The sequence below is a fragment of the Schistocerca serialis genome, unplaced genomic scaffold, assembly GCF_023864345.2.
Source record: "Schistocerca serialis cubense isolate TAMUIC-IGC-003099 unplaced genomic scaffold, iqSchSeri2.2 HiC_scaffold_1296, whole genome shotgun sequence".
NCBI lineage: Eukaryota > Metazoa > Arthropoda > Insecta > Orthoptera > Acrididae > Schistocerca > Schistocerca serialis.
This window is the reverse complement of record NW_026047509.1, coordinates 28,464-41,953: the sequence shown is the minus strand read 5'-3', so window position 1 is coordinate 41,953 and position 13,490 is coordinate 28,464. Positions and strand designations below refer to the sequence as shown.

The window sequence follows — 13,490 nt, the reverse complement described above, 5'->3', positions numbered from 1 at the left end:
ATTCTTGACGTGGTCCTTCCATGTAAGACGTCTGTCCAGCGTGACTCCTAGATACAGAGCTGTTCTGCTCCAGGGGACGGCTGTTCCTCGGACTTCTATCGGTGGTAGATTCATTGGAAACTTCCTTCTGCAGATGGGTATTGCTTGGGTCTTCGTCCCATTGAACGCCAGGCGCCACTTCTTCGCCCAGTCGCAGAGGTTGTCTGTGGCTCGTTGAAGTCTGTGCCTGAGAACCCTGGCGCTTCTGTTGCGTGCATAGAGCGCGGTGTCGTCCGCATAGAGAGCTGTGTGGACGTTGGGTGCTTGTGGGATGTCGCTGGTGTAGAGAGTGTATAGCACTGGGCCTAGTACACTTCCTTGCGGTACTCCAGCTAGGATGTTTCTTCTGGACGATTCTCCATTCGGGACTCTTACATGGAACGTTCTTCCTTCTAGGTAGGATTTTAGTAGCGTCACGTGGGACACTGGGACTCCTCTGTCTAGCAATTTGAACAGCAGGCCTTCATGCCATACCGAGTCAAATGCTCTGGAGACATCTAGGAATACTGCACCGAAGAATTCTCTCCGCTCCATCGCTTCCATGGCCTCTTCTGTCACTCTGAGGAGCTGCTGCGTAGTCGAGTGTCCTGCTCGGAAGCCGAACTGCGTGTTGGGTAGTATCTGGTCCTCATTTACGTGCCGTAGTAGCCTGGCCAGATATAGGCGCTCGAATACTTTCGAGATCGCCGGTAGTAGGCTTATGGGCCTGTAGCTTGCTGGTTGGGTGGCGTCTTTTCCCGGTTTGGGTATTGGTACTACTATTGCATGTTTCCATGTTCTGGGGAACTTCTTTGTCCGCAGTATGGTGTTGAAGGATCTTGCTAACACTGCGGCTGCTTCTTCTGGCATCTCTTTTAGCATCTTGTTTGTGAACAGGTCTATACCTCCCGCTTTTCTTGGGTTTAGGTATCTGAGCTGTATTTTTACTTCCTCTGTGGTGATTTCCTGTATTTGGTCATCTTCGTCCTGGGCTTCCAGGAATCTGGGGAGACGGCTGGTCACCAGTTCGATGTGTTCCGGGTCACTGGGGTCTTCTATCGGGGTGAAATTTTGTGCGAATATATCTGCGAGTGCGTCCGCTTTGCTGTTGGGTTCACACACCTTGTCGTTCGCCACTGTGAGTGGTGGTATTCTCTGGTAGTGGCTCAGGAGGTTCTTTGTGGTTTTCCAGGCCGTCCCATCTTCGATTCGGAGTGCTGATATTCTGGCTGCCCATGTTTGTATCCTGTGGGCCTCCACTGCAGCTTTTATTTCCCTCTGCAACCTGTTAACTTGCCTCTTGGTTGCAGGGTTCCTTGTTCTGGTCCACTCCCGGAAGAGCCTGTTCTTGTCGGCTATTGATGCTCTTATTTGCGGTGGGAGGTGGTGTGGTGTGGAGTCTTGTTCTTCTTCTCTTCTTACTGGTGTGGCGGCTACTGCTGCGTCTATGGCTTTTTCCGTCACGTATCTTATGGTTTCTTCTGCTCCGGCTTCTTCTGGGTCGGGTGGGGTGGCTAGATCTTCAGCTAGCAGTTCTCTGTAGTTCTGCCATCGGGTGCCTTTCAGGTCGAGCCCTTCCTTTTGTGGGGCGAGTCCTTCCAGGGCGATGTCGTAGACTACTGGTATGTGGTCTGAGGCCAGTACATCTCGGGTGCTGGCGTGGATGGCCAGGGGGAGCCCTTTTACTAGGGCTACATCCAGTATGTCTGGGTTGTGTTGCCTCGGGTAGTACGTCGGACTGTTGGGTCCGATTATGGTTGCTTGTCTTCTTTCAGCGGCGTTCAGTAGTCTTCTTCCGCTGTTGTTGTTGACTCTCGAGTTCCATGCGTGGTTCTTTGCATTGTAGTCTCCTCCCGCGAAGACGTTCCCTGGGATGGAGAGTAGTGCTTCAATGTCCGCTGGGTCGAGAGCTCCGTTTCTTCGGGGCTGCCTGTAGACGGCGATGAAGTTGATTTTCCCGAATGTCGTGTCCACTGCTACTCCGTTTGCTTCCAGTGTGCTGAGGCGCGGGAGTTCTATAGGGTGGTGCCGGAGCGATCTTCTTACGTAGATGGCCGTCCCTCCCTTGTGCGTCGGTCTGTCCTTCCTATGGCAGTCATAGTTGGGTACTCCTACCCTGACTCCCGGTTTCAGGAAAGTTTCACATATGAGACATATGTCCACGGCTTCGTCGTATAAGAACTGACGAAATTCGCCTGCCTGGTGTGTTATTCCATTGGCATTCCACACGGCGACTCTCAATCCCTGCGCGGGTCTATTTGCCATTTTGGTTTCTTGGGGCTGGGATTGTGTTTGCCATGTATGTGGCTATCTTCTCTGTCACGCTCTTGAGCGTGACGATGGCTTCCATCATGACTGTCATGAGGGAGGCGATGTCTGCGGCTGTGGGTGCGTTTGGGGCCGCGTCTTCTCTGGCGTTGGCTTTTTGTTGTTCTTCTGCGCCTGCTGTGGTACCCTGCTGCTCGTGGTGGTCGGGGCCTTGCTGCTCTTCTTCCGTCCTCGGCCTCTTCTGTAGGTGGCGGCGGGGTAGCGGTCGCGGTGCTTGTGTGGGCTCCGCCTGGTTTCTTGGTGCTTCTGTTTCCGGGTTCCTGCTGCGCTGGTGGGCTGCTGGGCCAGTGCTGGGAGTGTCCCTCGGCTGGCGGCGGCGGCGGCTCTTCACTGTGTCGGCGTAGCTCGTTCCCGGCTTTCTGTGTGATGCCTCTTGTCTGGCCCGTGCATCAAGCAGGGTCTTGCACCCGCCATAGCTTGCTGGGTGCGCTTCCCCGCAGTTGAAGCATTTGGCCGGTTCTTCACGTGGGACAGGACACTCGTCGCTGCGGTGGTCTCCCGCGCACCTGACGCACTTCTGCGGTCTGTCGCAGTAGCGTGCCACATGCCCGGGTTGGAGGCACCTGTAGCATTGTGCCTGCTTCTTCTTGGCCCTTGGGTCTTCTACTGTGGTGTCGCAGGCGGCTATGGTTTTGACGTTCCATATCGCCCTGTTTTGGGCATCGTTCGTGGCAACTACTTCGAACAATGGCATTGGTCTTCGCGTCCTTGGGGACTTCATCTTGGTCACCGATCTTGTTGTGAACCCCAGGTCTGTCAGTGCCTTTTTCATATTTTCTGCAGTGAAAGAGTGTGGCATACCTCTTATTACCACTCTCAGTGGTTTGTCATTCCCTGACGAGTGGGTGTGGAACGGGATGCTCCTGCGTTTTAACTCCCGCAGGATTTTCACGTAGTCTTCCGCGTTTTTTGTCGTGATTTTGAGGGTGTCCCCTCCTGCTGATTTTACACGGAAGACGTGCGTTGTCGCTTCCTTCAAGCTTTCGTACAGCTCCATGTAAGAGCCACTGTACGTCGCTATGATGGGGGCGATCTTCGAGTTGCTTGTTGCCTGTGCGCTTTTCGCAGCAGCTTCTACAGGGTCTGGTTGTGCTTCTCCCAGCGTTGAGAAGCTGTTTGTTGTGGCTACTGGGGCGGGGGCCGCCTGGTTGATGTGGGCTGCTGGCGCTGTCTTCTTGGGGAAGATGAACCCGTCGTCGGTGGGGCTGCGTGCGTCGCAGACCCTCTTGTCTGCGGATTCTTCTTCTTCTTCTTCTGAGCTGGCGACATCCTGCGTCTTCCTTTTGCGGGAGATCGCCTCTTGGTCCATGGGCTCTGGTTCTGCTGCTGCGGGTGCTGCGTCCAGGGCGTCTTCTTCTTCCCCTCCGGCGTTGAGATTGGGGTATAGCCCCTGCTCGTACCTGGAACTGTTGGGGGTGGTGGCTGCATCTGCAGCGTCGTGGAGGGCAATCAGCAGTTCCTGCTGGTCTTCCAAGTGGTCGCTTGGGGATGGCGACGGGGGCGGGAGTTCGAGGTCTTCCCTACTTTCTGTGTACCTGACCATTTTTCGGGGCGTGTAGAAGTGTGGACAAAGATGATAGTGCTAGCCTTTGCCTGGTGGCCGCGGGCTGGTCCCACGTGAAGGGGGCCCTGGACCACTTCTTTCCCTACTCTATCTGCCCTAGGTGGTTTTGCCTTCTTCCTGAAGAACGCAAATACCAACCGAAGAGAGTTTGCATGCAGGTGCACGCTAGAATGGGTGCCAACTTAGTTGGCGACACGACAAGTTTGCTTTTCTCGCTTCTGTGGACCAAGGTCCCAGAATGAGAGTTGTTTCTTCTTTTCTTCTGTGACGAAGTCTGCGGATGGGAAGGCTCTTCCCTCTTCTTCCGGAATCTCGGAGCTGCTTCTTCTTCTTCCCCTGGCTGGTATCGAGAAGGCTGGCTGCTGCTCCGCTTGCTTCTCTACCTTTTTCCCATAGCTAGCTCTATTGGCGACGCAAGCGTCCTCGGGGGAGCGACCCCTGGGATAGAGGTGAGAAGGGCGGTGTCCCGCCGGCTTCTGACGCTGGCAGGGATGCTGCGGACCTTTATACCTTCCGCTGCGGCGCGCTGGTGGCGCTCCTAGCGGCGGGCGGCGGAACTGCGGCGTCGTCTTCGGAGCGCGAGGTGCTCGGGCGCGGACGTCCTAGGGAGCGTCCTGGCTTCGGTTGAGTTGGAGATGTCGTCCAATCCGGAGACTGGTCGACTGCACGTCTTCACTGTGCGGACTCACAACTCGAACACAACACAACGGGGACACACAACGGGCCCGCGCGCCTCCGTGCTGCGCTTATATGCCCTCGGTTGCGCGTGGTGGGGGGAGGGCGGGCCAGAGTCTATATAGGGGGGCGGCGGGCGCGCTGGGCGCAGACACTCGAGTTAGCGATGCCGAGCGAGACGGACGCACGCGCCGAGCGCTCCGCTCCCGAGGCAGCTAATGCGCTTCTGACAGCTCCAGCGGACAGGGCCGCGTCCCTGTACGCTAACGGGGTCGAGTTGAGTACATCAGTTTCACTACCGAGTGTTTCTGATAGTACTCCTCCCCCAACGAGCGTCGACCGTGCTCACGCCTATCGCGTCACTCGCGAAAGTGAAACCGCGATTTCGATCTCTCGCGAGTGTTGTGCGTCGTTGCAGCAGCCGCTGGAGACGTCCGTGGACGCCCCCACAGCGCAGCAAGACAGCGACGAAGCACTCCAGCTTCTGGTGAGTCTCATGCCGCACGCAGCCGCTGCACCCCTCGGAGTCGATTCCGATAGCGACGAAGAGGAAATGCAGACAGAGCAGACGCCGGCAGGCTCACAAGCGTCAACGTCACGTGCCTCGAGGAAGAGGCAGAAGTCTGACGACGACTCCTCAGCCCCGGACACGCGCAAGTTCCGCAAGGAATACGCGCAAAACGGCACCAAAGCCGGGACAAAAACTCTCCGCCGCACGCCGAAGTCCAAAGTGGACAATGACGGCTTCGTAACTGCAACGAAGACCGCAAAAGCCACACGACAACCCACAGCAGCACCAGTAGGCACGAGCAACAGCTTCCTAGCACTTAGTGACTCGGAAGACGAGGAGCTGACACTGCCACCGCCGCAGCAGCGTCGCGCACTGCCGCCGCTTATAGTAAAGTTCGATGGCCACTTTCGTGAGCTGCAGAACGCTCTGAACTTACTGATTGGCAAGGACAGCTACACCATCAGCGCGGCAGGCGATGACCTTCACAAAGTGAAGGTGAAAACCACCGAACACTTCGTAAAGGTCAGCGAGGAATGCACCAGACGGGGCTGGAACTTCTACACCTTCAGCTCCAACAGGAAGAAGCCCCTGAAGGTTGTATTCCGCAAAATACCGCGCACCATGAAACCAGAAGAGTTGAAGGAAGATCTGGAACAAATGGGCTACTGCGTTGAAGAAGTCATAAGAATGAAACTTCATCGCACCAAGGGACGCAACCCGCTCTTCCTGGTAATTGCAAACAACACGGCGGAAAACCGGAAGCTTTTCCAACTCAAGCGGATAGGCAACTTGGAAGTGTGCGCTGAAGTGCTTCGCAACAAAGCTGCATACGCTCAGTGCTATCGCTGCCTGGAACTCGGCCACTCGACTAAGTACTGTGGAATGCCCGAGTATTGTGTTAAGTGCGGTGAGCAACACGCCACCGAAGCGTGTGCTAAAAATGGTGTACCACACCAAGACTTTACGCCTAAGTGCAAACTCTGTGGTGAAGAGCACTGCGCAAATTACAGAGGTTGCACAAAACACAAAACGTTTGCGGCTCGCGCCCGCGGAAACGAAGCGCAGCAGCGAAGAGTTTCAGCGGGAACATCGCACCCACGTGGAGCCCCAACGCACAGCCACAGCCAGACAAAGAGGAAACGCGGCCGTCGAGGCCGCGCATCCGGCCGAGCACATTCCGAGGCGGTCGTCAACCTCGCCCAGCAGCGAGGGAACTCCGACGCCCGGAACAAAGAGCGGCAGCCACCCCGCAGGCGGCCGCAGAACACGCCACCAGCAACGGAGCGCGATGGCGGACAGGCTCCGCCCGCCGCCTCACAGCAGGTACAAGCACGCCATCACGCAGCACCGGCCGCAGCCAACCAGGCCGCAGGCCCGCCTCCCCCGCCACAGCGCGCCGCGCCAGTGGCGGCCCAGCCGCAGGCAGTTCCCCCGCCTGCGCCCCTACCTCGGCAAGCAGCTCCTACCACCGCGCCTCGCCGTAACGGAGCGGACCAATCAGCGCCGCCCGTCCCGGACCGGTCCAGCATGGCCGACTTCCCCGAACCGCGATGGCGCCGGCAGCGGCCAATCACCGGCCAGCAGCCTGCTGCAGCAGCCCACACCAACGGCGGCCAGCAGCCCAGCGGAAACCAGGCCACGCGCGACGGCCATTCTGTCGGGCCCCGACAAAATGGCGTACACACCGTCCGCCATGATGTCGGCCCCCGACAAGATGGCGACCGCATCGACCGTCTCCTTGACACGATGCAACTAATGATGGCTCGCGTGACCGAGCTGATGGCCGCAGTACAGCAAGTACTCGCCGTAACCTCGTCCACCGCCCGTCATGCCTGAAAACCCAAGAAGCCTCAAGGTATGCGTATTCAACGCCAATGGCTTGAGAACGCAGGACGGAGAATTCCGGCAGTTTCTGCGCGACGAGGACATAGACATCTGCCTCGTCGCGGAAACTCACCTAAAGCCAGGCGTACGAGTCGGCGTCGCTAATTACGTCTGCCACCGCTACGACAGGCCGACGGCAGGAGGTGGGACGGCCGTTTACGTCCGGCGTTCCATCAGACACCATCGGGTTCCCGTGCCAGAACTGACGTCGACTGAAGCAGCCGCAGTCGCAGTCGACACTGTGCACGGCAGAATAACCTTCTGCGCTGTCTACAGGCCGCCGCGCGGACAACTGGACGTCACGGATGCCAACAAACTCCTGTCCCTCCAAGGAAACCTCATACTTGGGGGAGACTGGAACGCGAAGCACGCGGCATGGAACAGCCGCCTTACGAACACCAGCGGCAGACGACTACAACGCGTAATAGAGCGTCACGACGCGATGGCAGTAGGACCACACGACGCCACCATCTACCCAACACGCGGAAGGGAGGACGTGTTGGACTTCATAATTCTGAAAGGCATACGGCAGCATGTGGCGGCCAGCACTCGGACGGCACTCGCGTCCGATCACGTGCCAGTCATCTTCCTCCTCGACGCCGACGTCACGCCGCTGCAACGAAGAGGACTCGACCTGAGAGGAATAAATTGGGAAGAGTACCGAGCGAACGTCACGGAAGCCCTCACGACACTGCCTGACGTCGACGCCGAAGGCGCCGACGCCGCACTTCAACACCTGTCGCAAGCCATCGCAGACGCAGCCACGGCCGCAACACCCGCGAGACGTCCAGCGGAGGAAGTTCACCTCCCTCACCAGCTCCCGCAACGCATCCGAGACGCCATAGCCGCCAAAAACAGGCTGCAACGGGAATGGCAGCTCACGCGAAACCCGCGTACCAAGCGGGAACTAAATCGAATGCGCCGCCACATCAGGGCGGACGTGGATGCGCATCGAAACGCTGAATGGGCTGAGAAAATAGGGCAACTCGACATCGAGGACGGGTCGGCGTGGAAGTCCATGAAAAGCTTCCTACGCCGCACGCAGCCCATACCGCCTCTGCTAGTGGGTAACAGGTTTGTTAGCGAACCAGACGCCAAGGCTAATGCACTGGCTGATGCCTTCGCTGCAAACTTTACCCCCATGGAGGACCCTATCGACGAAGAACACGTCCGCCTCGTAGCAGACCGTCTTCCAGTCTTCTTACGTGAACGCGCAGAGGACGACGAGATTCAGCCTGTCTCGTCGGACGAAGTGCAACTACAGCTTCGCCACCTCGAGCGCAAGAAAGCAGGCGGAGCAGACAACATCACCAACCTGATGCTGAAGCAGCTTCCCGACGCCGCAGCACAACATCTCGCGGCCATATTCAACGGGATTCTACGCTCCAGCGAGTATCCAGCCTGTTGGAAGCATGCTGAGGTAGTCGCCTTGCCTAAGCCAGGGAAGGACGCACGCATTGCGAGGAACTACCGACCCATCAGCCTTCTACCAGCAACTTCCAAGGTCTTCGAAAGGTTGTACCTGGTCCGCCTGCTGGCCCACGTAAACGCCGAGGGACTTCTCCCCGACGAGCAGTTCGGGTTCCGTCGGGAACACGCGACGACGCACCAGCTGCTGCGCCTGACGGAGGAAGCGTTCGGAGCCGTTGACCGACGTAAGTATTTCGGCGCTCTCTTGCTGGACGTGTCTCGTGCCTTTGACTCCGTGTGGCATGACGGCCTCCTGTACAAACTTCTTGTGCAGGGGGTACCTGTGTCGCACGTGAGGCTCCTGCAGAGCTATCTGCAGGAAAGGACGTTTCACGTCCGTGCTTCCAGTGGAATTTCCACGGAGCGCCGTATACTTGCGGGTGTACCTCAAGGCTCGGTCATCGGTCCGACGCTGTACTCCCTCTACACCGCCGACCTGCCACGCATAAACCGCGTCCAGACGGCGCTTTATGCTGACGACACGGCGATCTACAGCAGCAGCTGGAGCGTCGACGTCCTGCAGCGGCGTCTACAGGCGGCCACCGACGAGCTCACCGAGTGGGCAAAGAAGTGGCGCCTCGCCTACAATGGCGAGAAGAGTCAGGCGATTATCATAGCTAGTCGCCCCTTCCGCCACGACGCGCCAACAGTATCGGTGTGTGGAGTGCCAGTCGAATGGAATGACACAGCCAAATACCTAGGCGTCACTTTAGACCGGCGGCTTACATGGCGGCAACATGTTGAAAACATCAGGGGCAAGGCGCTGGGTAGATTGAGGCTGCTCTACCCGGTGCTCAACCCCACGTCAACGCTGCCAGAAGACGTCGGTCTTACGCTGTACAAGGCCGCCATACGACCGCTGCTGGAATACGCAGCGGTCGTGTGGGGAAACACGGCCGATACAAATCTGAAGCGCCTGCAGACGATTCAAAACCGGGCGCTACGACTGGCACTTCACCTGCCCAAGGACTTCCCCACGGAGGAGCTCCATCGCGTCGCTGCCGTCAAGCCTCTACGTCAGAGGTTCAAGGACGCAGCAACAACTTTCTACCAGAAAAGCGAGCTGTCGACCAACCAGCTGATCAGAGGACTCGGCAGCCGACCACACTGGCGGGCGTCATTACGCTGGCCAGACCTGCTGCGCCGGTAAGGTTATGCAGCAACCTACTCCAAATAGTCCCAGTGCAGGACAGCATTGAACCTCATACGCTTACTCCATAATTATACCTTATCCTAATGTAGGAAAAATAGCGTTAGGCTATTAGAAACTACATCAAATACTTGTGGAACTCAATCCCTTGTTCCACACATTAGCACACACGGCTGGGCGCAGACCGTAGCCGACTCGCCAGCCGCTGCAGCTGCTGTTTGTGCACGTTTTGCTTTGCCCGAGGAAGGAAGGATGACAGGCCGCGGCAAGGGAGGAAAGGGGCTCGGCAAGGGTGGCGCCAAGCGGCACCGCAAGGTGTTGCGCGACAACATCCAGGGCATCACGAAGCCCGCCATCCGCCGCCTGGCTCGCAGGGGCGGCGTGAAGCGCATCTCTGGTCTGATCTACGAGGAGACCCGCGGGGTGCTGAAGGTGTTCCTGGAGAACGTGATCCGCGACGCGGTGACGTACACTGAGCACGCCAAGCGCAAGACTGTGACGGCCATGGACGTGGTGTACGCCCTGAAGAGGCAGGGGCGCACCCTGTACGGTTTCGGCGGTTAGGCTGCGTCGCAGCGGGCGCTGGCCTTCCCGCGGCCGTGCTTGTGGGTGGGAGAGACTAGAAAACGGCCCTTTTCAGGGCCACCACACTGTTCGGAAGTTGAAAAGTGCGAAAGAGTCTGTGTTGTTGCTGCGTGTGTTTGTTTGTTTCTTTCTTTCTTTCCGTTTGAGCGACGTGATGTGACTGGGAGGGGAGAAGGAAAGGAAACGTGTCATGTGGCTGGCTGTGTGTGGAGCTGCTTCGTTTGTGTGTCTTTGTATCGATCGCGACGGAGATGGCGGGCTGTGTGTTGTTGTGCGAGAGGCGGTGATTATTTGCTTGCGTGGTTTGGCTCTGTGTGTTTGTTTGCGGCGGCGTTGGGGTTTCCGAGGCAAGGCGTGTGGGCATAGGCGGCCGGATCAGCTGTTTCGTTCGTGTCGACGGCCGTTGCGCGCGGGAGTGGAGGGCGGTGTGTCGACACGCCTCCCTTTAACAATGGTCATTATTGCTGCCGTTGTCGGTTTGGAAGGCGACTGCGACCGTGCAAAATGTGTGTGTGTGTGTTGGGCCACACGGGCTGTGTGGACGACAAGATGGCGGACGTGCGCCGGCGGCGGCTGTGCTGTGACAGTGCAAAGTTGAAACAAAACAAGGTGCGGCGAGGACGACTGAAATTTTGCTTTGGACGTAGGTTTGTGTGGTGGCCCTGAAAAGGGCCGATTGTTGTGGGCCGAGCCGAGCCGGCAAAGCGCGTTGCGTGCAGGGGAGCACGCGGCGCTGCGATTGCCTGGCCTCCTTTAGGCCTTCTTCTCGGTCTTCTTTGGCAGCAGGACGGCCTGGATGTTGGGCAGGACACCACCCTGTGCGATGGTGACGCCCGACAGGAGCTTGTTGAGCTCCTCGTCGTTGCGGATGGCAAGCTGCAGGTGGCGCGGGATGATGCGCGTCTTCTTGTTGTCGCGGGCCGCGTTTCCGGCCAGCTCGAGCACCTCAGCCGCGAGGTACTCCATGACGGCGGCGAGGTAGACGGGCGCCCCGGCGCCGACGCGCTCTGCGTAGTTTCCCTTGCGCAGGAGGCGGTGGATTCTGCCGACCGGGAACTGGAGCCCGGCCCTGCTTGAGCGGGACTTTGACTTGCCCTTGACTTTGCCTCCCTTTCCGCGTCCGGACATGGCGATGGGCTAGCGACGGTGCACACGAAACGGAAACGAAAACGACCGGTGCGAGCGGCAGCGAGTCGAGCAGCGGAGTGCGTGCCGGCGCAGCCGGGGTGGGGGTGCTTTATGGGCTCGGGTGCGGCGGCCGGTTGCGCGCGCGCCCCATTGGTCGGCGGCCGCAACAGGGCGAGCTGGTAAAGGTGCGGCGGCGGCTGGCGGCGGGTGCCACTGTGTGGGGAGACGCTGACTAGAGCGGAGCGCTTGCTACTGGTGTTGCTGCTGCCGTACGTTGGTTCGAGATGCCGCCCAAGACTAGCGGGAAGGCCGCCAAGAAGGCTGGCAAGGCGCAGAAGAACATTTCGAAGGGCGACAAGAAGAAGAAGCGCAAGAGGAAGGAGAGCTATGCCATCTACATCTACAAGGTGCTGAAGCAGGTGCACCCTGACACGGGCATCTCGTCGAAGGCGATGAGCATCATGAACAGCTTCGTGAACGACATTTTCGAGCGCATTGCGGCCGAGGCTTCTCGCCTGGCGCACTACAACAAGCGCTCGACCATCACGTCCCGCGAGATCCAGACCGCTGTGCGGCTGTTGCTGCCTGGCGAGCTGGCCAAGCACGCCGTGAGCGAGGGCACGAAGGCGGTGACCAAGTACACGAGCTCCAAGTAAGGGGGTGGCTCTGGAATGGAAGGAAGGGAAGGAAGGATGGAGAAGGCTCGTCCGTTGCGAGAGCGGCAAAACGGCCCTTTTCAGGGCCACCAACTTGCCTTTTGCGGGAAGGGCGGAATTGTTGTTGTTGTTGTTTGTGTGGACGGCTGTGATGTATGTGTGCATTTTGATTGTGGGTGGGGGGGGGGGGGCGCGCGTCAAAGCGTGTTGCGCGGGGTACGGCCACGAGGTTGGTCGCCGTGGCGTGGAATGGTGGCACGCCTCGTTGGCGTGGTTTTTGACCCATTGGTGTTGTTGGTGTGTGTGTGTGTGTTACCCGTCTGCGAGGGGGGACAGTGCGATCGGCGACTTTTGTGTCACCGTAACGACGGCCGTTTGCGGGTTTGTTTTTTTTTGCACATCATACATGGCGAGGGTGAAATGTGAAATGTTTTTGTTTGGTTTTTTTTTTTTTTTTTGCCGCCCACTATTCCCTTTGCTGTACGCCGAGTTTGACAATGGTGCGACGTAACTGCAGCGTGGAGGTGTGTGAGTGACGTTGAAATGAACGTGCCATTAAGACGCATTGTTGTTGTATTGTACTGTACGTGTACGGCGACACGCACGATGATGTACCATTCGACTCTGATGTTTGATAGCCGTGTCTGACTGATTGCGTACGACGCACGCACACCGATGTCGTCATTCAAGATGCACGCGTGTCCAGTGCAGTATACAGTAAGCGCGACGACGGCGGCGGCGGTCGTTTGTTTGGCGAATGTCTGTACACGTGTTTGTCTGTGTCCATCCGGTATGTATTTGTTTGTTTTGAAAGTGTTTTGTGTGTCGGTGACGTGGTCCGATCCGTCGCCCCCTGAGTAACTGTCGATCGGCGCGATAGACCGGCGTCACGCAACTGAACCGAAGTCGTGGGCACACCCGTCATACTGTTGTACACCGTCGCGCTGAGAACGGTAACGAAAGGTTGACTTTGATCGGTCGAATGTCCGGGCAGAACGTGAGGAATGAGGCAAGAGTGCAAGGAGAAGGGGAGAAACGCATTCGTAGAGCAACGGAACGTTCCCGTGTCGGAGGCGTATTGGAGCCGCACTGAAATGCGTTTAACGGCGGCGCGGCTGCAAGTGTCTGCCGTGGTGAACGTTACCTTTGACGGCTGCATTGGGCTTTGCCTTTGCTTTTGCTTTCGCTTTCGCGTTCGCTTTCGCTTTCCCGGATGTACGTAACGTTTGTTGATATGGTTCTGAGGAAGAGTGTATGACAGTGCCGTGCCGTCCATGTTCGTGTGCCCTCCCATTGTGTGTATGCTATTGTCTGTGTACTTGAATGATGTATGTAGGTGTTAGTGGACATGTTTTACCAGTGGGGGGAAATGGATCGTCGATAGTTGCCGTCACTCTGTCACGGTCGAGATGACGCACCCTCCGTACAGAAAGGTGTCGAGAAAGTGAGTGTGTGTGTGTGTGTGTGTGTGTGTGTGTGCGTGCGTGCGTGCGTGCGTGCGTGCGTGCGTCCGTGAATTGG

General features: G+C 57.9%; 1 protein-coding gene across 1 annotated transcript; it reads left to right on the top strand.

Moving 5' to 3' along the window:
• Positions 1-4,751: 4,751 nt before the first annotated feature.
• LOC126439239 (uncharacterized) lies at positions 4,752-6,852 on the top strand. The gene is made up of 2 exons (XM_050090554.1): positions 4,752-6,003; positions 6,107-6,852. Exons 1-2 carry the CDS (start codon positions 4,752-4,754, stop codon positions 6,850-6,852), a joined length of 1,998 nt encoding a protein of 665 aa, XP_049946511.1.
• The last annotated feature ends 6,638 nt before the right edge of the window (positions 6,853-13,490 follow it).